Source organism: Kogia breviceps, chromosome 7 (assembly GCF_026419965.1).
Source record: "Kogia breviceps isolate mKogBre1 chromosome 7, mKogBre1 haplotype 1, whole genome shotgun sequence".
Taxonomy (NCBI): domain Eukaryota; kingdom Metazoa; phylum Chordata; class Mammalia; order Artiodactyla; family Physeteridae; genus Kogia; species Kogia breviceps.
Genome location: NC_081316.1, coordinates 62902432 through 62925810, shown reverse-complemented (window position 1 = coordinate 62925810; position 23379 = coordinate 62902432). Strand labels below are relative to the sequence as shown.

At 37.5% G+C, this 23379-nt stretch overlaps 1 protein-coding gene across 1 annotated transcript in view; it reads right to left on the bottom strand.

Moving 5' to 3' along the window:
• RSF1 (remodeling and spacing factor 1) overlaps nt 1-23379 on the bottom strand; it is a 166963-nt gene that overhangs the window by 57231 nt on the left and 86353 nt on the right. The window contains exons 3-4 of the mRNA XM_059069506.2: nt 12646-12738; nt 11102-11307 (exon numbers count right to left, since the gene is read on the bottom strand). Of these exons, the coding sequence (XP_058925489.1) occupies nt 11102-11307; nt 12646-12738 (299 nt within the window). The remainder of the gene's footprint in view (nt 1-11101; nt 11308-12645; nt 12739-23379) is intronic.

Here is a 23379-nt window from a genome sequence, read left to right as displayed (position 1 = left end):
TTTTCTTATCTTACTGCATTACTTAGAACTTCCAGTATGATGTTGAAAAGGAATGAAGAGAGCAGATACCCTTGCCTTGTTCCTGATCTTAGTGGGAAAAACTTCAAGTTTCTCCTCATTAAATAGATATTGCAGGTAGGTTTATGTAGATTTTTTAAAATACAATTTTTAATTAAATATTCAGCTAACAAATCTATGAGATGCTCCTTCACTTTTGTTGAAAGCCAAGTACTGGAAATCCTCCAATTTTGTATAGGATTTATTCTCTGCCTCCATAGCAAATCAGTTTGTTTGTTTTTTGGATTTTTTTTGGCCACGTCGCATGGCTCGCAGGTTCATAGTTCCCATCCAGGGATGGAACCCGGGGCCCCAGCAGTGGAACTGCAGAGTCCTAACCACTGGACTGCCAGGGAATTCCCAATATATATATTTTTTAATCAAGGAAGTTTCCATCTCTTCCTACTTTACTGAGAGTTTTTTTTTTTTTTTTTTTTTTTAATGGTATGCGGGCCTCTCACTGTTGTGTGTGGACTCCCCGTTGCGGAGCACAGGCTCCGGACGCACCGGCTCAGCGGCCATGGCTCACGGGCCCAGCCGCTCCACAGCATGTGGGATCTTCCCGGACCGGGGCATGAACCCGTGTCCCCTGCATTGGCAGGCGGATTCTCAACCACTGCGCCACCAGGGAAGCCCTTACTGAGAGTTTTAATCATGAAAGGGTGTTGAATTTTATCAAATGATTTTTCTGTATGTATTGACATGATCATGTGATATTTTCTTATTTAACCTGGTGATGTGTGAAAACTCGTTTTCAAATACTGAACCAGCCTTGTATACCGGGGATAAATCCCACTTGGTCATGGTGTATTATACTTTTTATGCATTGTTGGATTTAATTTGCTAATATTTCTTGAAAATTTTTGTCTTTATGTTCATGAGAGATACTGGTCTATAATTTTCTTTCTTTATAATATCTTTGTCTGGTTTGCATATTAAGGTAATGCTGGCCTCACATAATTAGTTAGGAATTATTCTCTCTCCTTCTATCTTCTGAAAAAGACTGAAGAAAATTGGTGTAATTTCTTCTGTAAATGTGTGGTAGAATTCACTACTGAACCCATCTGAGCCTGGTGTTCCATTTTAGAAGGTTAATTACTGATCCAATTTCTTTAATAGAGACTTGTGCATATTATCTATTCTTCTGTTGTGAGATTTAGCAGATTGTCCCTTTCAATTAATTGGTCCCTTTCATCTAGGTTATCAAATCTGTGGGAATCAAGTTATTCACAGCATTCCTTTATTATCCTTTTAATGTCCATGGGATATACAGTGATGTCCTCTTTTTCATTTCTGATATTAGTAATCTGTGTCCCCTTTCTTTGTTTTCTTAGCCTGGATAGAGGCTCATAAATTGTATTGATCTTTTCAAAGAACTACCCTTTGCTGTATACATATATATTCAATACTATAAATTTCTCTCTAACCACTGTTTTCACTGTAAATTTTCAACTGCAAATTTTGGTAATTTGCATGTTTATTTTCATTTAATTCAAAATATTTTTAAATATTCTCTTGAGATTTTTTTGACCCATGTGTTATTTAGAAGTGTACTGTTTAATGTCCAACTATCCAGGGATTTTACAGTTATCTTTCTGTTACTGATTTCTAGTTTAACTTCATCATGGTCTGGGAGCCAACACTGTATGTTTCTAGGTATTCAATTTTCAGACAATCAAATATGTAAAATCCTCTCTTTTTTGATGGATTCCTATTTTTTGAAGAAATATTCCATTTGATTTTTACATTGTAAAGTTCAGTTAATTTATACATTTATCAATCATTAAGAAGACTTACAGCTTAAAAAAATTGAATTCTAAATACTAGATAATTTTTCTTACATTGTTTTCTTTTAGTGATTAGGCAGAAACATGTTTCCAACACCAAAATTTCCAAGAAACTAAGTTTTACTTTAAACAAATAGCTTTAAACAAGAGAAGCAGGCTTTTTGTTTCACTAGTAAAGAAAAATACCCAAGTGCAATCTATTAAATTTAAAAGTCAAAATTCTATTGGCTTTACTTAACTTACTACCTCAATTTCTAAAGGTATTTCTTGCTAGAAAGATGACTGCCTCTTCATAAACTCTACTTAACATAAACCTGCAAGTTTAGAAAATGTTTTTAACAGTATCTGTCACCCTTAAGATAATTATTTCTCCGCAATATAGGAAGGGCAAATGTTCTCACTTCTATAAGCTCAGTTCTACTACCCCATAATTTGTATCCACTGATGCTGGCTCAGCCCATGAAAGAAATACTCTTACACAAGTCAATTCTTTAAATCTATACAAACTATATCTCCCTAAATTTCTGCTAAAGTATTTTCATTTCATTAAATCATCTTCTTTGTGGTTCTCCTCATAAATAACGCATTATACTATATTAATATTCTTCCTAGAGTTTGGCATCCAAATCTAAATACTATACTCCAGGAAGATTCTCATCAGTGCCAAATGAAATGATGCCCTACATTATTTTGGGTACCTAATGCATTTTAATGACAACTAAGATCTCAACTTTCAGGAAAGGAAAGAATAATAACATAATGCTTTTGCATTCAACCTTCACAAAAATGAGAGACCTATATGGATAAAACGGTTCACTACATTTGTCCAAAACAGCACTAGTATGTCAAATTAAAGCTAACTGACTATCGAAACTATGGTACTTCCCCAGAAAATACACACATTAATTACAACTAAGAGCTACTGCTTAAAATATAAAGGATTTGGGCTTCCCGGGTAGCACAGTGGTTGAAAGTCAGCCTGCTGATGCAGGGGACATGTGTTCGTGCCCCAGTCCGGGAGGATACCACATGCCGCGGAGCGGCTAGGCCCGTGGGCCATGGCCACTGAGCCTGCGCGTCCGGAGCCTGTGCTCCTCAACGGGAGAGGCCACAACAGTGAGAGGCCGGCGTACAATCAATTAATCAATCAATCAATCAATCAATCAATAAAGGATTCCACAGGTGCATGAAGCTCACCTAGAGATGTCAGAGCTGTACTCTTCACTACCATATCCCCCATTGCTCAACACAGTGCCAATTACACAAGTAGGCATGTGATAGAAATCTATTAGTTTAATGAAATAAAGGAACATTAATGTGACAATCAGGTGTTTAGAATTTGGCTTTAATTACCTGAAATCAGAGTCAAAAACTCAATGTTTTATTAATGATCCCAAATATTACTGCATATTTGGGAAAAGTTGCCTGGCAAATTTGCCCTTTTCTCTTCCTGCTGATAAATATTTCTTTTATGAAGAAACTAAGTTTCAATCGTTGGGGACAGAAGTTGTAAGAAAAGACAATAGTTTAACTGGGAGAAAAGGAACAAATTTTTATCAAGCATGTACTATGGCCCTAGTATGATTTCTCTTATAGTTCTCAGAAAAACTTAACAGGGAAGTATTATCTTCATTTTAGGAAAGAGTATCAGAGAAATTAAGTAATCTGCCTACAGACGAGGAACCCAGATTCAAACAGTTATTAACTATAAAATCTATGCTCTTTCTCTCACATCATGCACTGGGGTATAATCTACTTAAAACAGTGTAAACAAGAAGTTGTTTTAAGAGTGTATGACTGATTAATAATAACCATAATAATTTTTCTGTCATATGTTCTTCATCTACAAAGCAGAAGACAATATGTCTTAACTATACAAGTTTGATATAGGAATTAGAAGTGCTGGTAAAACATAATGAACAGAACCTCATTTAATGTATGTATTCATAGGGAAAGATGGTGAGTATATTTTATTTCAGGAACATTTTGTTGATCTAAATTTAGTAAATTAACTACATGGAAAACCATATTATAATATGAGGAAAGGATGCTTATAAAACAATCACCCAACAGCTCATTTAATGTTTATCCTTAGGGCATGAAAATTGACCTTCCCTGACCCAAACAGTTATTATGAATTTCTACAAATTATCTCTTGGAAACATTACTAAATGACCACTAACAAAAATCTGCTAAATCTGAGCAAAAACAAAGACGAGTTACAGTTAAGAGTTTTTCATAAGCCAGTGGATATATATCTATTAGTTATCCCTACTGTAGTTATAAATCCTGATATTTTCAAACTTAATATAAATTGTGAGAATTAAAAGAATAAATTCTAAATAATTAATTTACAAAAACAGAAAATTGGACACACAAAGATTCTGAATAACAGTCCCAGTCTCTTATCAATTTAAAAGAAAGTTTTATTTTAAGGTTTTACATTAAATGTTTCTGTTCAAAATATATTTGTCAATACAAATATAAGAAATCAAGGTTTTTCGAAAAGGATTAGGGCAAAGGGTCCAAGATGTTGGACCACCAGAGACCTCCTGGCCCCATGTAACATTAATCAGCGAGAGCTCTCCCAGAGATCTCCATCTCAACACTAAGACTGAGCTCCACCCAATGTCCAGCAGGCGCCAGTGCTGCACACCCCATGTCGAACAACTAACAAGACAGGAACACAACCCCACACATTAGCAGAGAGGCTGCCTAAAGTCATTATAAGTTCACAGACACCCCAAAATATGCCAACAGATAAGGCTCTGCCCACCAGAGGGACAAGATCCAGCCTCATCCACCAGAACACAGGCACCAGTCCCCCTGCAAGAAAGCCTACACAAGCCACTGAACCAATCTAACCCACTGGGCGTAGACACCAGAAATAAGAGGAACTATGAACCTGCAGCCTGCGAAAAGTAGACACCAAACACAGTAAGTTAAAAAAATGAGAGGACAGAGAAAAAATATGCAGCAGATGAAGGAGCAAGGTAAAAACCCACCAGACTAAAGAAATGAAGAGAAAACAGGAAGTCTACCTGAAAAAGGATTCAGAGTAATGATAGTAAAGATGATCCAAAATCTCAGGAATAGAATGGAGAAAATACAAGAAACATTTAACAGGGATCTAGAAGAACTAAAGAGAAAAAAAAAAGATAAATACAATAAATGAAATTAAAAATACTCTAAAAGAAATCAGTAGCAGAATAACTGAAGCAGAAGAACAGATAAGTGACCTGGAAGACAGAATAGTGGAGGTAACTACCACAGAGCAGAATAAAGAAAAAAGAATGAGAAGAATGGAGGACAGTCTCAGAGACCTCTGGGACAATATTAAATGCACCTACATTCAAATGATAGGGGTCCCAGAAGAAGAAGAGAAAAAGAAAGGGTCTGAGAAAATATTTGAGATTATAGTCAAAAACTAGTCAATCAAGTCCAGGAAGGTCCAGGAAGTACAGAGTCCCATTCAGGATAAACCCTAGGATAAACATGCCAAGACACACATTAATCAAACTATCAAAAATTAAAAACAATGAAAAAATATTGAAAGTAGCAAGGGAAAAGCAACAAAAACCTACAAGGGAATTCCTATAAGGTTAACAGCTGATCTTTCAGCAGAAACTCTGCAAGCCATAAGGGAGTGGCATGATATATTTAAAGTGATGAAAGGGAAAAACCTATAACCAAGATTACTCTACCCAGCAAGGATCTCATTCAGATTCAACAGAGAAATTAAAACCTTTACAGACAGCAAAACTTAAGAGAATTCAGAACCACCAAACCCACTTTACAACAAATGCTAAAGGAACTTTTCTAGACAGGAAACACAAGAAAAGGAAAAGACCTATAAAAATAAACCCAAAACAATTAAAATGGTAATAGGAACATATGTATCGATAATTACCTTCAATGTAAATGGATTAAAACTCCAACCAGAAGACATACAATGGCTGGATGGATACAAAAACAAGACCCGTATATATGCTATCTACAAGAGACCCACTTCAGACCTAGGGACACATACAGACTGAAAGTGAGGGGATAGAAAAGATATTCCATGCAAACATAAATCTAAAGAAAGGTGGAGTAGCTAGTCTCCTATCAGATAAAATAGACTTTAAAATAAAGACTATTACAAGAGACAAAGAAGGACACTACATAACGATCAAGGGATCAATCCAAGAAGATAAAACAATTGTAAATATTTATGCACCCAACATAGGAGCACCTCAATACATAAGGCAAATGCTAACTGCCATAAAAGGGGAAATCAACAGTAACACAATCATAGTAGGGGACTTTAACACCCCACTTTCACCAATGGACAGATCATTCCAAATGAAAATAAATAAGGAAACACAAGCTTTAATATGTTAAGTCCATCTTTATCAGTTAAAGATGGACTTAACTGTTACTTATAGGACATTCCACCCAAATACAACAGAATACACTTTCTTCTCAAGTGCACATGGAACATTCTCCAGGATAGATCATATCTTGGGTCACAAATCAAGCATCAGTAAATTTAAGAAAATTGAAATCATATGAAGCATCTTTTCTGACCACTACGTTATGAGACTAAATATCAATTACAGAAAAAAAAAGCTGTAGAAAATACAAACACATGGAGGCTAAAGAATACACTACGAAATAACCAAGAGATCACAGAAGAAATACAAGAGGAAATCAAAAACTACCTAGAAATAAATGACAATGAAAATATGACAACCCAAAACCTATGGGATGCAGCAAAAGCAGTTCTAAGAGGGAAGTTTATAGCTATACAAGCCTACCTCAAGAAACAAGAAACCTCTCAAATAAACAAACTAACCACACACCTAAAGCAATTAGAGAAACAAGAACAAAAAAACCCCAGTTAGCAGAAGGAAAGAAATCATAAAGATCAGATCAGAAATAAATAAAAAAGAAATGAAGGAAACAATAGCAAAGAACAATAAAACTAAAAGTTGGTTCTTTGAGAAGATAAACAAAATTGATAAACCATTAGCCAGACTCATCAAGAAAAATAGGGAGAAGACTCAAATCAACAGAATTAGAAATGAAAATGGAGAAGTAACAACTGACACTGCAGAAATGCAAAGCATCATGAGAGATTACTACAAGCAACACTATGCCAATAAAATGGACAACCTCAAAGAAATGGACAAATGATTAGAAAAGTACAACCTACCAAGAGTGAACCAGGAAGAAATAGAAAATAGGAACAGACCAATCACAAGCACTGAAGTTGAAACTGTGACTAAAAATCTTCCAACAAACAAAAGCCCAGAACCAGATGGCTTCACAGGAGAATTCTATCAAACATTTAGAGAAGAACTAACACGTATCCTTTTCAAATTCTTCCAAAATACAGCAGAGGGAGGAACACTCCCAAACTCATTCTACGAGGCCACCATCACCCTGATGCCAAAACCAGACAAAGATGTAACAAAAAAAGAAAACTACTGGACAATATCACTGATGAACACAGATGCAGAAATCCTCAACAAAATATTAGCAAAGAGAATCCAACAGCACATTAAAAGGATGGTACATGAAGATCAAGTGGGGTTTATCCCAGGAATGCAAGGATTCTTCAGTATACACAAATCAATCAATGGGATACACCTTATTAACAAACTGAAGGAGAAAAACCATATGATAATCTCAATAGATGTGGAAATAGCTTTTGACAAAATTCAGCACCCATTTATGATTAAAAACTCTCCAGAAAGTAGGCATAGAGGGAACATACCTCAACATAATAAAGGCCATATATGACAAACCCAGAGCCAACATCATTCTCAATGGTGAAAAACTGAAATCATTTCCTCTAAGATCAGGAACAAGACAAGGTTGTCCACTGTCACCACTATTATTCAACATAGTTTTGGAAGTTTTAGCAATGACAATCAGAGAAGAAAAAGAAATAAAAGGAATCCAAACTGGAAAAGAAGTAAAGCTGTTACTGTTTGCAGATGACATGATATTAAACATAGAGAATCCTAAAGATGCTACCAGAAAACTACTAGAGCTAATCAATGAATTTGGTAAAGTAGCAGGGTACAAAATTAATGCACAGAAATCTCTTGCATTCCTATACACTAACAATGAAAAATCTGAAAGAGAAATTAAGGCAATGCTCCCATTTACCACTGCAACAAAAAGAATAAAATACCTAGGAATAAATCTACCCAAGAAGACAAAAGACCTGTATGCAGAAAACTTAAGGCACTGATGAAAGAAATTAAAGACGATACAAACAAACGGAAAGATATACCATGTTCTTGGATTGGAAGAATCAACACTGTGAAAATGACTATATTACCCAAAGCAATCTACAGAATCAATGCAATCCCTATCAAACTACCAGTGGCATTTTTCACAGAAGCAGAACAAAAAATCTTAAAATTTGTATGGAGACACAAAAGACCCTGAATAGCCAAAGCAATCTTGCGAAAGAAAAATGGAGCTTGAGGAATCAGACACCCTGACTTCAGACTATACTACGAAGCTACAGTAATCAAGACAGTATGGTACTGGCACACAGTAACAGAAATACAGATCAATGGAACAGGACAGAAAGACCAGAGATAAACCCACACATATATGATCACCTTATCTTTGACAAAGGAGGCAATATCCAATGGAGTAGAGACAGCCTCTTCAATAAGTGGTGCTGGGAAAACTGAACAGCTACATGTAAAAGAATGAAATTAGAATTCTTCCTAACACCATACACAAAAATAAACTAAAAATGGATTAAAGACCTAAATCTAAGGCCAGATAGTATAAAACTCTTAGACGAAAACATAGGCAGACCACTCTATGACATAAATCACAGCAAGATCCTTTTTGACCCATGTCCTAAAGTAACGGAAATAAAAACAAAAATAAACAAATGGGACCTAATGAAACTTAAAGCCTTTTGCACAGCAAAGGAAACCATAAACAAGACAAAAAGACAGTCCTCAGAATGGGAGAAAATATTTGCAAATGAAGCAAGTGATAAAGGATTAATCTCCAAAATATACAAGCAGCTCATGTAGCTCAATATCAAAATCAAACAACCCAATCCAAAAATGGGCAGAAGACCTAAATAGACATTTCTCCGAAGAAGATTACAGACTGCCCACAAACAAATGTAAGTATGCTCAACATCAGGAATCATTAAAGAAATGGAAATCAAAACCACAATGAGGTATCAGCTCACAGTGGTCAGAATGGCCATCATGAAAAAATGTACAAACAATAAATGCTGGAGAGGGTGTGGAGAAAAGAGAACCCTCCTGTGCTGTCGGTGTGAATGTAAATTGATACAGCCACTGTGGAGAGCTGTATGGAAATTCCTTAAAAAACTAAAAATATAACTACCATATGACCCAGCAATCCCACTACTGTGCATGTACCCTGAGAAAACTGTAATTCAGAAAGAGTCACGGGGGCTTCCCTGGTGGTGCAGTGGTTGAGAGTCCGCCTGCCGATGCAGGGGACATGGGTTCGTGCCCCGGTCCGGGAAGATCCCATGTGCCGAGGAGCGGCTGGGCCCGTGAGCCATGGCTGCTGAGCCTGCGCGTCCGGAGCCTGTGCTCCGCAACGGGGAGTCCACACACAACAGTGAGAGGCCCACGTACCACACACACACACACACACAGAGAAAAAAAGAGTCATGTACCACAATGTTCATTGCAGCACTATTTACAATAACAGGACATGGAAGCAACCTAAGTGTCCATCGACAGATGAATGGATAAAGAAGATGTGGCATATATATACATTGGAATATTACTCAGCCATAAAAAGACACGAAACGGAGTTATTTTTAGTGAGGTGGATGGACCTAGAACCTGTCATACAGAGTGAAGTAAGTCAGAAAGAGAAAAACAAATACTGTATGTTAACACATATATATGGAATCTTAAAAAAAAAAAAAGGTTCTGAAGAACCTAGGGGCAGGACAGGAATAAAGACACAGAGAGAGAATGGACTTGAGGACATGGGGCAGGGAGGGGAAGCTAGGACAAGGTGAGAGAGTAGCACTAACATATATATACTACCAAATGGAAAACAGATAGCTAGTGGAAAGCACCTGTATAGCACAGGGAGATCAGCTCGGTGCTTTGTGACTACCTAGAAGGGTGGGATTGCGAGGATGGGAGGGAAACGCAAGAGGGAGGGGATATGGGGATATATGTATACAAATAGCTGATTCACTTTGTTACACAGCAGAAATTAACACAACACTGTAAAGTAATTATACTCCAACAAAGATGTAAAAGAAAAAAAATAAATTAATTAAGAATAGAGGGACTTCCCTGGTGGCACAGTGGTTAAGAATCCACCTGCCAATGCAGGGGACATGGGTTCGATCCCTGGTCTGGGAAGATCCCACGTGCCGCACAGCAACTAAGCCTTTGTGCCACAACTACTGAGCCTGTGCTCTAGAGCCCGTGAGCCACAACTACAGAAGTCTGCACGCCTACAGCCTGTGCTCTGCAGCAAGAGAAGCCACCGCAATGAGAAGCCCGCACACCACAACAAAGAGTAGCCCCTGCTAGCCACAACTAGAGAAAGCCTGCATGCAGCAATTAAGACCCAGCGCAGCCAAAAATAAATAAGTAAAATAAATAAATGAAAAAAATTAAGAATAGGAAAAAAAAGATCAGGGCAAAAATAGTAGAACGTTCCTCAGATTTCTTCAGACCTCAGTAAAGAAATGTATGCACAGGAAAAACTGAAAATATAGTTAAGTGTCAGATGAATTAGCCACATTAATGAGTAATAAACAAATAATGCCTAATAGAAAACTATATAACTAAATAAAAATCAAATAATGTTTTTCTGGGAATTTCCTGGCAGTCCAATGGTTAGGACGTTGGGCTTTCACTGCCGAGGGCATGGGTTTGATCCCTGGTCCAGGAACTAAGATCCTGAAGCTGTGCAGCACAGCCAAAAAATATATATATATAATGTTTTTCTTACATTTCTTTCCAATGATGAGTTTCTGTGTGCATATTACCTATGCATCACTATTTTTCAAATTCCAACACACTGCTAAATATATTTATTTATTTGACAAATAACTGAGCGCCTGCTATGGGTCTTATGCTGGGCACTAGGCTAGGTCCTGGAAATTCCCAGTCCCATAAAAAGAAAAGGATCACCTAGCTTTAGAGATTATATTCCAGTAGAGAAGAGATCAAAGTAAGAAACACGCAAATAAACATTTAAAAAATTCCAATAAAAGATACCTGACGATGCATTTCCATGAAGAGCCGTCTTGATCATCTTGTTCTTCTATATACATTCTGACATTGTGATCTTGATCCAACTGGTACCAGTACATGAGGCCATCTTTGTCACGGCCAATTGGCTGGAGACGCATGGTATCGGCATCCTCCTCATTGATAATATTCTTGAATTTGAGATTGTCATCAAACTGACACTCACAGAGGTACTGGAAAATAGTCATAACATGGTTGAAAATACCCCATAAATGTTTCTCCATCAAAATAAATGTGATATGTTCAACCAAGGAACAGATGTGGGGATAGGAGAAAGAATACGTTTAGTTTTATCCATCTTTCACTTTCCTCTCCCCGCTTTTGTACACTTATTTTACAGTAACCAACTTTAAAACATAAATTTCTAAGTTAACATTTAATTTTTGTATTACAGAAATTTATAGGTTTAACCCAACCAATGACACAAAAGTGAAGTTATATTTTAAAGCGATGAGTCTGTTTGTACTAAAGTTTCCCAAATTTGTTCATGGTATAAAATTTTCAATCACTCCTTCTCTCTTAAAGCTTTTAGATGAACTTAATTCTTGAAATGGCTATATATTTTTGAAAGCTTGAGACATATACAGTTTTTAAGGAAGGCAATCTTATTGATAACTACCTCTGTGGAATTATCTTTAAAAAAAATACTGACACCACCAAATTGGAAGAACTAATTTTTATTAAAATTTTTGTGTATGATTAGTGTATAAAGTCAGATTTCTTCCCTGGACCTATCTGCCCAGGCAAGTAATACATGACGTTCCTATCATAGCCTCTTTGCCTTTGCCTGTGGTGTCTAGGTCTGTAGATTCTCTTCTATAAAGGTAGTTTTCCCCTTCATTATGCTGACCACATTGCTAATAATTAGGGCCAACACTCTGAAGCAAGCAAGGAGAAAAAGGGGAATTCAAACTTGAAAATAAATCTATACTTTGAGAAGACCTATTTTAATTAACTAGGTTTGGTTATGTGAGACTTTTATTAAGTACACACTGGCATGCCCATGTCATCTGGAAAACTAATGATCAAATTACTAATTTAGTAAGCCAGTAAAAGATTAACCACAGTTTACTGTATTCGTTAACAATGATTGTGAAGGCTGCAAATAATGCATAAAATTAATGTGGGGTTTACCCATTCTACTATTGTCCCTACAAGCAGAGATCATTAATCCTAGATATACTTGTATATTGAAAAACAACCAAAAACAGTAATTTAAAGAACAGTTTTATCACCAAAAAATAAACAAGAAAAAGAAAAATCTATTGTCCTTTTCCACAAACAGTAAAAATGTCTACCTGGGGACTTCCCTGGTGGTCCAGTGGTTAAGACTCGGTGATTCCATTGCAGGGGGTGTAGGTTCAATCCCTGGTCGGGGAACTAAGATCCCACATGCCGCAGGCGTGGGCCCCCCACCAAAAGTCTACTTTCTAGTTATTTCCCAATTCAACCAGAAGGAGTCAAAAGTGAGTTTTTTAATTAAAATAACTAACAAATAATAAATTTATTACCTTTAAGAGTGCTAACTTGCATTCAACACTCATTTCAAGATAGCCTTTCTTCTCCATCTCCCATGCCCAGGTGCTGTTAAACTCTTGACATATCTGTCAGACAAAGTTAAAGTCTTAATACATAAAAGCAATTTATATTTACATTGGTAGTTTTGTTGTACAATTATGTTAACTGTTTTGTTAATATATAAAGAAAAAAGTTTATACCAAATATAACTGAATCCAATCCCATCCTGAAATGCCCACTACTTAAATATACCAGAAATGTTTACTACTGTCTGATGATTGAATTTAAGGTAAGCAGTGATCCCTGCAGCTTTCTCCTCTGCTCTCAAGAGTTTTATATACACTTTAGTGGCACATTTTCCCAAATGCAAGTAATTATCTATTCCACCTCTCCAAATAGCCTAGAAGTTCCTTGAGGGCAAGGACAATAGTTTATTCATCTCTATGCCTACAACAGAAGCAAATTTAAAAAAACCATGCCAAACTGTAGGCACATTTTTATTCAAGTAACTCTCCAACTCAAAGTCCTCCTAATTATGGATAAAGATTCCACTGCTTGGCATTTGATACCTTCTATAATGTGGCATTAACTTAAATTTCTAGGCTTCTCTTCTCATACAAACATTGCAAGCAAACCAGAGACACTTTAACAGGATAAGGATAGAAGAGTGGATAACCATTCCACTTATCAGGAGATGCACCATGGGCTTTATGACCTCTGTGAGCCAGTTTCTTCAGCAATAAAAGGGGAGCAGTAATAATACTGACCTTAAAGGTTGTGAAATAGGCATAAAAAATGATATAAAGTGCCTAGAAACTTCATGCTCTTTTTCCAATCCAAGGAACAAAGAGTATAATGAAGGCCAAGGGAGAAGAACCAATACAAGGCACAAAATTATTTGGGAGCCTGGGCAATTAGCTAGAAGTGCTAGCAGGAGAAAAACAAACAGGCAAGTGAAACTGCTTTATATAACCACCTCAGCCTAGGCATAAGACCAGGCTGGCCCTCCTGGGAGGGCTACCCTTTTCCTCTCCTGTACTGGTGTCATCTTTTTTTTTTTTTTTTTTTTAACCAATTTAGGATAGAATGCAGTATGGCCAGGAACTATATCATGGGTGATCTTCAAAGGCAAAAAGGAAGAATGAGCTCTCCATTCTCTGGAATACCATACTTCCTCTGACTGATAACACTACATTTTGTAGAGAAAAAAAAATTGAGATACACAGAATAAGGGAAATTTCTGGGATATTATGCAAGGAAGACCTCAAATGATTATATCAAAACCTAAAGGTCAACATGTGAATAGACACTTTGCCAAAGAATATATATAAGTGGCCATTAAGCGCAGGAAAAGATAGTCAATGTCCTTAGTCATTAGGGAAATGCAAATCAAAACCACAATGAACTACTACTTCATACCTGTTAGGACAGCTGTAATCAAAAAGGATAGGGGCTTCCCTGGTGGCCCAGTGGTTGAGAAACCGTCTGCCAATGCAGGGGACATGGGTCCGAGCCCTGGTCCGGGAAGATCCCACATGTTGTGGAGCAACTAAGCCCGTGCGCCACAACAACTGAGCCTGCGCTCTTGAGCCCACGCACCACAAATACTGAAGCCCGCGTGCCTAGAGCCCATGCTCTGCAACAAGAGAAGCCACTGCAATGAGACGCCTGCGCACCACAACAAAGAGTAGCCCCTGCTCACTGCCAGCTAGAGAAAGCCCACGCAGCAATGGAGACCCAACGCAGCCAAAAGTAAATAAATTAAATAATTTTTTTAAAAAAAATTATAGTAGCAAATGATGGGAATGTAAAATGGTGCAGCCGTTTTGTAAAAAAAATGTTTAGCAATTCCTCAAAATGTTATAACACTGAGTTACCACATGACTCAGCAATTCCACTCCTTGGTATGTACTCCCCCAAAATGAAAACATATACTGTACAAATGTTCATCACAGTATAACAGCCAAAAGGTGGGAACAACCCAAATTTCCATCTACTGATGAATGAATAAAATAATACGTGGAATATAAATACAATGGGATTTTATGCATCCCTGAAAAGAAATGAAGTAGTGATATATTGTACAGCACGGATGAACATCAAAACACAACGCCATGTGAAATAAACCAGATATAAAAGGTCACAAATTTATGAAAGTTTATATGTGCAATTTCCACAGGAGTCAAATCCATATAGACAAAATTCATTAGCAGTTGCTAGTGGGTAAGCAGAGGGAGGAACAGCCAGTGGGGGCTATGGGCAGATTTCGTTTCAGAGTAACAAAAATGCTCTACAATTATGATAGTGTTCTACAGTTAAGATAGCACACATCCTTGTGAATATGCTTTAAAACACTGAATTGCATATTTTTAAAGAGTGAATTTCATGGTATGTGAATAATATCTCAACTTAAAAAAATCAGACAGAGGGACAGCCAACAACACAGAGCCAAGCTTATGACTTGGATGAAGCATTTCTTGAGTGTTCTACTGTATACCCCACCCCTAGAAAAAGATGTAGGCTAAAGCTGAGTGTGGGGAAGTTCAGTTTCACCAAAGGGGCTGAGAATGACACAGCTCCAAAGCATGGCCAACAGCTCACAGAGTCAGACACCAAATACAGCTGAACAACTGTTGATTATCATTTACTGTGTGAAAGGGGAGGAAAGAGAAAGAGAGGTAGATAGAGATAATTAAGATATAAGCCTCTGCTTCCTCACTACTTAGCTTCAATTTACTGACCTTCATTTACAATGCTTAGGGTGCAAAACCTCTGTTGTGCTGAGATTCAGAGATAAACATGCTATTCATTTTCTGTTTCTTTAAGGGCAATGTAGACATACTACTGTGCCATTTGAGGTACTCCCCCCGGCAACCAAAGGCACATTAATTAGATTTGCCCAAATAGCCCTAACCTATTGTTACCAGAAAGTAAATACTGCAAATAAAACCTGCAAATAAAAAAGGTACTCTAAATGACACTTAAATAATTCTTTTGCAGGACTATATAATCTCACCAAGAATCAGCAAACTTTTTCTAAGGGACAAACAGGAAATAATTTAGGCTTTGTGACCATACGGCCTCTTTTTCAACTATTCAACTCTGCTGTTATAGTGCAAAAGCAGTCACAGAAAATACATAAACAAGTGAGCTTCACTGTATTACAATACCGCTTTATAAGGAAATTTGAATTTCATATAATTTTCATATGTCAACCATTCCCAACCATTTAAATATGTAAAACCATTCTTAGTTTTCAAGCCATACATAAACAAGCAGCAGGCCAGATTTGACCCAGGGGCCACAGTTTGCCTAGAGAACCAGAAATTAGCTTTCTTTATCAGACACTGTCTAGACAGTTATTCTTGGGACCTTAAAGCAAGGGGATCCCTAGTAGATTGGTAATTCACATTAACTCCCCATGTTCCAACTTGATTCTAACCAAGCAGCCTTGTATCAATATATAATTATAATTTGGTTTTGCATATAATTCCTCTTTAGAGAATGTTCCAATATCCAAAACATTCATATTTATCACCATAAGTTATAATTCCATAATACTGGTTTTAAGTTTGACTCTCTCTAAATGTAGTTAATGAGCGGTCACATCTTGTTGCGTCCCCCTGTATGGTGCCTAAGGAACAGTCTTTCTAATACACACCCAAAATCAAATGTCCCGTGCCTGCAAGGCTGAATGCCATTCAGCCTGGGAGACCTCTTGGCTGGCTGCCAGCTGTCGCTCCAAAACTCCCTGTGTCTATTCTTCTTAACTTCTACACAGAGAAAAACAAGGTTGAGGATGGAAAATAAAGGGGAGGGGGCGTGGGGGGGCATTTAAAAGTTCACATCAGCTCAATATTTATAAGAAAGGTAGTTTCACATGCCTACACAGCAAATACACAGAACTGATCTCAGTGAGATCATTAACATATTAATCTTAGATTCATATACACAATGGAAGTACCAGTAATTCTCTTTTTGGCAGTTCGAAAGATAAGGCTTAAAAAGGAGGAAGGGTATAGAAAAACTGCAAAAACTCTCAGCATGAATATCCAAACACCTGCACTGAGAGACCAGACCAAACTCTAGCATGGCTTCTATCAGCCTAAGGACACGTCCCTAGCACAACCCTGCTCCTCCCTCACTGCTATCTAGAAAACTCAAGGTTGCCAAAAGAATTTATAGTTTGTTCCAGCCAATACTTGACTAGGTCCCTCACCTCCTTTTTTTCTTTTTGCCCATGCTGCGCAGCTTGCAGGATCTTAATTCCCCGACCAGGAATCGAACCTGGGCCACCGCAGTGAAAGTGCCAAGTACTAACAACAAGACTGCCAGGGAATTCCCCCATTAATTTTAAAAACAAACATAAACTTAAAATTGTAAATCTTTCCTCTGTCCCTCTGAGATGTGTATATATCTCCTACAAGACAGGGTGTCCTTCTCAAGGACCTGAAAGCCATTCCTTTTATATGAAATCATCAGACTCTGTGGGAGGGTAGAAGTCTAGTAACTAGCATAGTTAGCAGGCACAAAAGCCCTAATCAAGCTAACTTTGACCAACTCTCATACCAGGTGTTTGTGAGTTTTGAATTTCCCTAACCTTGTTCAACCCCTTTACTCCCTCATTACCATCTTCCCCAACTCCCTCATTCTCCCTTTAAAACACCAGCCACCTCTGGGCAAACTGAAATTAAGCTCAAGCTCCATCTACTACTGTAACCAAGCAGGACCCCATGGGGGCCTTCCCGGGACAGCCCTTTCCCCCATATCCTCTGCTCTAGCTCCTCTCTGAAGTACCTAGGTAACAGTATTTGCTGCACATTTCCTGAGTTGTTTTACAGATGTGAAAACCCCCCACCAAATGGAAGATGTTAACTACTTGATGACCATGAGCACATAGGTCCAGGCCTCCTGGAGCCTAAGGACTGATAATGTTAACCCCTGTGACTCCACCGTTCCCTCACCACCAGCCAATCAGAGAATTGTGCATGAGCTGATCACATACCCTGAGAACCCTACCCCCAACCTGGCTTTTAAAAATGCTTTGCTGAAACCCTTTGGGGAGCTCTGGGCTTTTTAGGGCTTGAGCCACCTGTCTACTTGGGTGGCCCTGAAATAAACCTTTCTCTGCTCCAAACTCGATGTCTCGGTGTGTTTGGCCTCACTGTGCATCGGGCACACGAACTTGCACTAACACTACCACCGTAGTTATTGAATAAAATCAATCATTACAGCCTTTAACTAGTGTCTGCCACTGTTTACCTTTGATGGGGGAGTCCCTGAATATCATTCAGATGAAAACCTTTATTTTACCACCGAGAGACATGAAATTTAAAGAGATTCATTTATCCAGCGATTCCACAAATATTTATTGAGTACTTGTTCTACGGCAGGAACTAGTCTAGGACCTGGAATACCATGGTAAAGAAAACAACCAACCTGTCACCATGGAGCTTATATTCTAGGAGGCAGTCAAACAGGTGAACATAAGAAAATATCAATTAGAGACAAAGGCTATGTTGAAAATAAAATAGAATACTGTGAAAGAGAAAAGTCTGAGTGCTACTCTGGATTGGGTGCTCAGGGGAGGCCTCATTAAAAGAAGCTGACATTTGACACAAAGAGTTGAGACATGACTGATAAAATAGAAATCAGCCACATGAAGACCTGGCATAGGAATGTTCCAGACAGAAGAAACAGCAAGCACAAAGCTTTAAGGTTTGGCATATTATAAAACCACAAAAAAAGATCAGTGTAAGTGAAGTAGAATAAGAGGGAGAGCAGCAAAAGATAAAGTTGAAGAGGTAACCAAAGGCCAAATTTATGTAGGCCATGGTAAGAAATTAAAATCTAATTTCAAATGTGATGGATTTTTTACAATCTTTTTTTTTTTTTTTTTTTGCATGAGGAGAACATAGCTCATACAGAGTATTGTGTTAAATGGTGGAGAGGTTGTATTGAAAAGGGAACACTCCTACACTGCTGGTGGGAATGTAAATTGGTTTAGCCACTATGGAAAACAGTATGGAGGTTCCTAAAAAACTAAAAATAGAGTTGCCATATGATCCAGCAATCCCACTCCTGGGCATATATCCAGAGGAAATTCTAATTCGAAAAGATACACGCACTCCTTATGTTCATAGGAGCACTATTTACAACAGCCAAGACATGGAAGCAACCTAAATGTCCATCGACAGATGAACAGATAAAGAAGATGTGGCATATATACACAATTAAATACCACTCAGTCATCAAAAAGAATGAAATAATGCCATTTTGCAGCAACATGGATGGACCCAGAAATCATCCTACTAAGTGAAATTAGAAAGAGAAAGACAAATACCATAAGATATATCACTTATATGTGGAATCTAAAATATGACACAAATGAACTTATCTATGAAACGGAAAGAGACTCACAGACATAGGAAACTTATGGTTACCAAAGAGGATAGCGGGAGGGATAAATTAGGAGTCTGGTATTAGCAGATATATATATACATAATAGATAAACAACAAGGTCCTACTGTATAGCATAGAGAACTGTATTCAATACCCTGTAATAAACCATATGGAAAAGAAGATGAAGACCATATATATATATATATATATATATATATATATATAAAATATATATATATATGAATCACTTTGCTGTACACCAGAAGCTAATACAACACTGTAAATCAACTATACTTCAATTAAAAAATTAAAAAATATTTTGTTAGTTTCAGGCATATGCCCAGGAATGGGACTGCTGGATCATATAGTAGCTCTATTTTTAGTTTTTTAAGGAAATTCCATACTGTTTCCCATAGTGGCTGCACCAATTTACATTCCCCCCAACAGGGTAGGAGGGTTTCAATATGATGGGAGGATTTTACATGGGGGAATAATTAGATCAGATTTATGTTTCAAAAATGGCTGCTGTGTGTAAAACAGATTGCAGAGGGAAAAGAATGGAAACTAAGAAACCAATTTTAAGGCAAGAGATAATGATGACATGGACTATGGTGGTAGTAGTGGGAACAGAAAGAACTAGACAGCTGTATTTTGAAGGTAGAATCATCAGGACTTTTGAAAGAACAGATATGGAAGGTGAATGGAAAGAAAAACCAAAGGTGACATCCTAAATTCCTTGCCTTGAACAAAATGGAAGGATGAAAGTGCTTTTAATGAAGATATAAAGGAATACCTGAGAGAAAAGAGATCTCTTTCATACCTAATGAGTTTGAGGCATGTATTAGACATCTAAGAAACATCCTTCTCAAAGTTAGTGACTGAGCTGAATCTTGAAGCTTATATGACTCCTGGTTCAGAGATCTTTCCACTGGATCATATACAGTCTTTACTTAAACCTTTTCAAATCTGAGTCAAGAAGAATTTTTTGGCTGAGCTCTGAGAAGTCATCTTTGTATCCCTAGGTTGTGATAAAGTATGAGACACACAGCAGGTACAAAACAAATATCTGATGAATAAATGAAAGACATAGAAAAACAATGTTTTTACCTTAATTTAAAATACTATTATTTTAAGATAACCACCAGGGCTTCCCTGGTGGCGCAGTGGTTGAGAGTCTGTCTGCCGATGCAGGGGACACGGGTTCGTGCCCCGGTCCGGGAAGATCCCACGTGCCGCGGAGCGGCTGGCCCCGTGAGCCATGGCCGCTGAGCCTGCGCGTCCAGAGCCTGTGCTCCGCAGCGGGAGAGGCCACAACAGCGAGAGGCCCGCGTACCGCAAAAAAAAAAAAAAAAAAGATAACCACCAATAACTTCTATAGGCAACACAACACATCTTAGAGAACATTATAAATTCTTACCAGGATAATAATAATAGCTAACATTTATTGTGTGTTTACCATGTGCCAATACTATTCCAATTGCTTTAAAATATTAACTCAGTCAATTCTCACAAGCCTTAGATGGGTGTACCGTTATCCTTAAGAGGTTCTGTGCTTCAGCCAAGAAATGAGAGAAATAGGAATTAGTATCTCTAGTAATTTACGGTGAAATCAGTAATGTATTTAAGAGACCAATTAGGTCAGTTATCACCAACCAAGCTATGGAAAAAAGCTAGACTGAGAATTAAAAATCATTCAGCTCCTTTATTATACTCAAATTACACCTCACCAAGTCCCCAGGACCTAATACTTAAATATGTCCAACTATTTTGTATATAATATTCTTTCCAGAGGACTAAATGAAACATTTACTGAGCACATTTAGTATCTGGAGGGTAAAGATGAATTAACAGATAGTCTCTCCTCTAAGAAGTTCAGAATTCAGAGAGCGAGATGGTCATGAAAACAAATAATTATAGAGGCGGAAAGCACTCAGAGTCATCTACAAACTGAGTAACTGATATATCTATGAACTACTATGAAAATACAGAGGAGAGAAACCCTTATTCAGCCAATGGATGAAGGGAGATCAAAGAAGGTTTTATTCAAGTGGTGACATTTATGCTAGGACCTAAAGGATGAATGAGGTTTTACCAGAAAAAGAGGTAAATAAAGAGTATTTCAAGAAAAACAGAACAGAATATGAAAACCAATGGGGATGTGAATATTTTGGTATATTCTGTCAATGTGAAGGTGAATAGAGGAGCTCTTTATGCTGAGCCCTTAGAATCCTGGATCATGAGTGTTGGGTGGTGGGTGTGGGTCGAGACAAGGCCATGAAAGTAGGTCATGGCTCATAAATATGAGGACTCAATAAGCATTTGGAAGTACTGATGAAGAACAGTTCTATTGCACTGCCCAAGACAGACAGGAGGACAGATTCCGAGGTCAAGGAGACCCACTAAAGCCTGTTTTGCAATAATTCACGGGAAAGGTGATGAAGCTGGAGCTAAGCTTTGCAGAGGATACTCAAGAGAAGGCAGATTCAGATTGTTAATACAGATATCTTACAAAGCAACAACAAGCTTTATGCCTAGTATATTACCTAGTAAATGTTTTACTATTTACAGTAGAACTTTCACAAACATTATTTCATTTGGAGTGGACGTTCTGTAAAACTACAAGATTTTTTTGAAAGCAAAAACAAAGTCTGATTCATCTTTCTATTTCCTACAGTATCTCCCAAGTTCAGGGCCTTGCTAATAGTGGACACTCAGTATTTACTGTATCAATGTTCTCTGATATAACTAGAGTCAACTTACTATTATGAAGATTTTTTTTTTTTCCTGAGTACTGCAATGAAGGCTACCAAGTTGGAACAGGCAAGTCCTGGATGTGAAAGCTTTAATTTATCTACATCATTCATGTGTTATTTTTGTAGCTATAGTCTCTATTTTCTTATTTGATGACCACTGAAGTGTTCCTAGGCCCTGTCGTAAACCTAAGAGTTGATGTATTGGTGCGAACAGCTGGAAGTTCAAGATGTTGTTGTGATTCTTTTTTTTCTTAATCCCCCTTTCGTACATGTGATATTAAGCAGACGATGAAGCGTTATTCTTGAGGATTTAACAAGGAAGGAGAAAGAAAGACCCACATTTCTGGGTGAAGTCTTTGCCCCTCTATGTGGAAAAGTAGACTGTGACTGTTCTCAAGTCTGTCTCTTGGTAATTGCACCCGACATTAGGATTCAAAAAAAAATTTTTTTTGTTTTGCCAAGTTGTACCTTTCCTTCTGGAATTGTAAGTGAACACAATAATAGTACCTGTTTAAACTGTGAAGTGGATATTGTTACAAAAAACACACCAGAGGTTTTCTCACTTGTTAAGCTAACAATGCCTTGAGTGTATGATCTACAGAGAAACCCCTGTAGTTTTTACCTGCTGATGCTGTCTGTCGGAGAATAAATTTTGGATGGTTCTTTTTTTCACACACACAAAAATACACACACACACACACACACACACACACACACATATACAGGAAATATTCTGATGGCTAGATTTCTCTAACAACATGGTTTTGAAGATCAAAAGAACACAAAAACCCCAACGACTGACCAGAGCACGGGTATGTATCAGTTAATTAGTTCATTCCACAAACAGGATAAACAGTCCATTATCAGGACTTCACTGTATGCCAGACACTGTGCTTGACATCAGGATAAGTAAGACACTACAACTCCTGCCAAAGGAACTCTTAGTGGGACAGGCAGCTGGAATCTGTTAACCTATAAATTTGGCACATTTACACATGTCAAAAATTTGAGAAGCTACTCTCAGAAGTAGTCTATTCTGAAGTCTTAGTTAAGGAAAAGGTACCTTGCAAGTATCTGACAAAAATCCAGCAAGAAAAATAAAATCTCTACCATAGCTATTTTGTATCATAGGTAAGAGTAACCATATACCTAAAATAGGCCTAAATGGAAAGTGTGTGATTGGTAAGTACCTCTTTCCAAGATATCTACTTTATATCAATAATCTAAATAGAAAGGGAAATAAGGCTTTAGTATAAAATAGATTGAGGTTCAAATCCAGGCTCGCTCTATCAGCAAGCAGTGTGATCTTGGCAAGGTCAATCACCTCTCTGAATTTCAGGATCTTCATCTGTAAAATGGAGGTTTTGCTGCTAATAAAAGAGATGAGATTAGGAATATCAGATACTCACAGTGCCACAGCTACTTATATAAATGCAAACCTGAAAATGGATCCAGAAAAACACCACAAGAACCAACTGGAACACAGCAGAAAATACACAGAGAATTAAGAGCTGGTAGGAAGTACATTGGTATTCTTCAAACTGTACATAAACATTGTTTCATGACACTTTT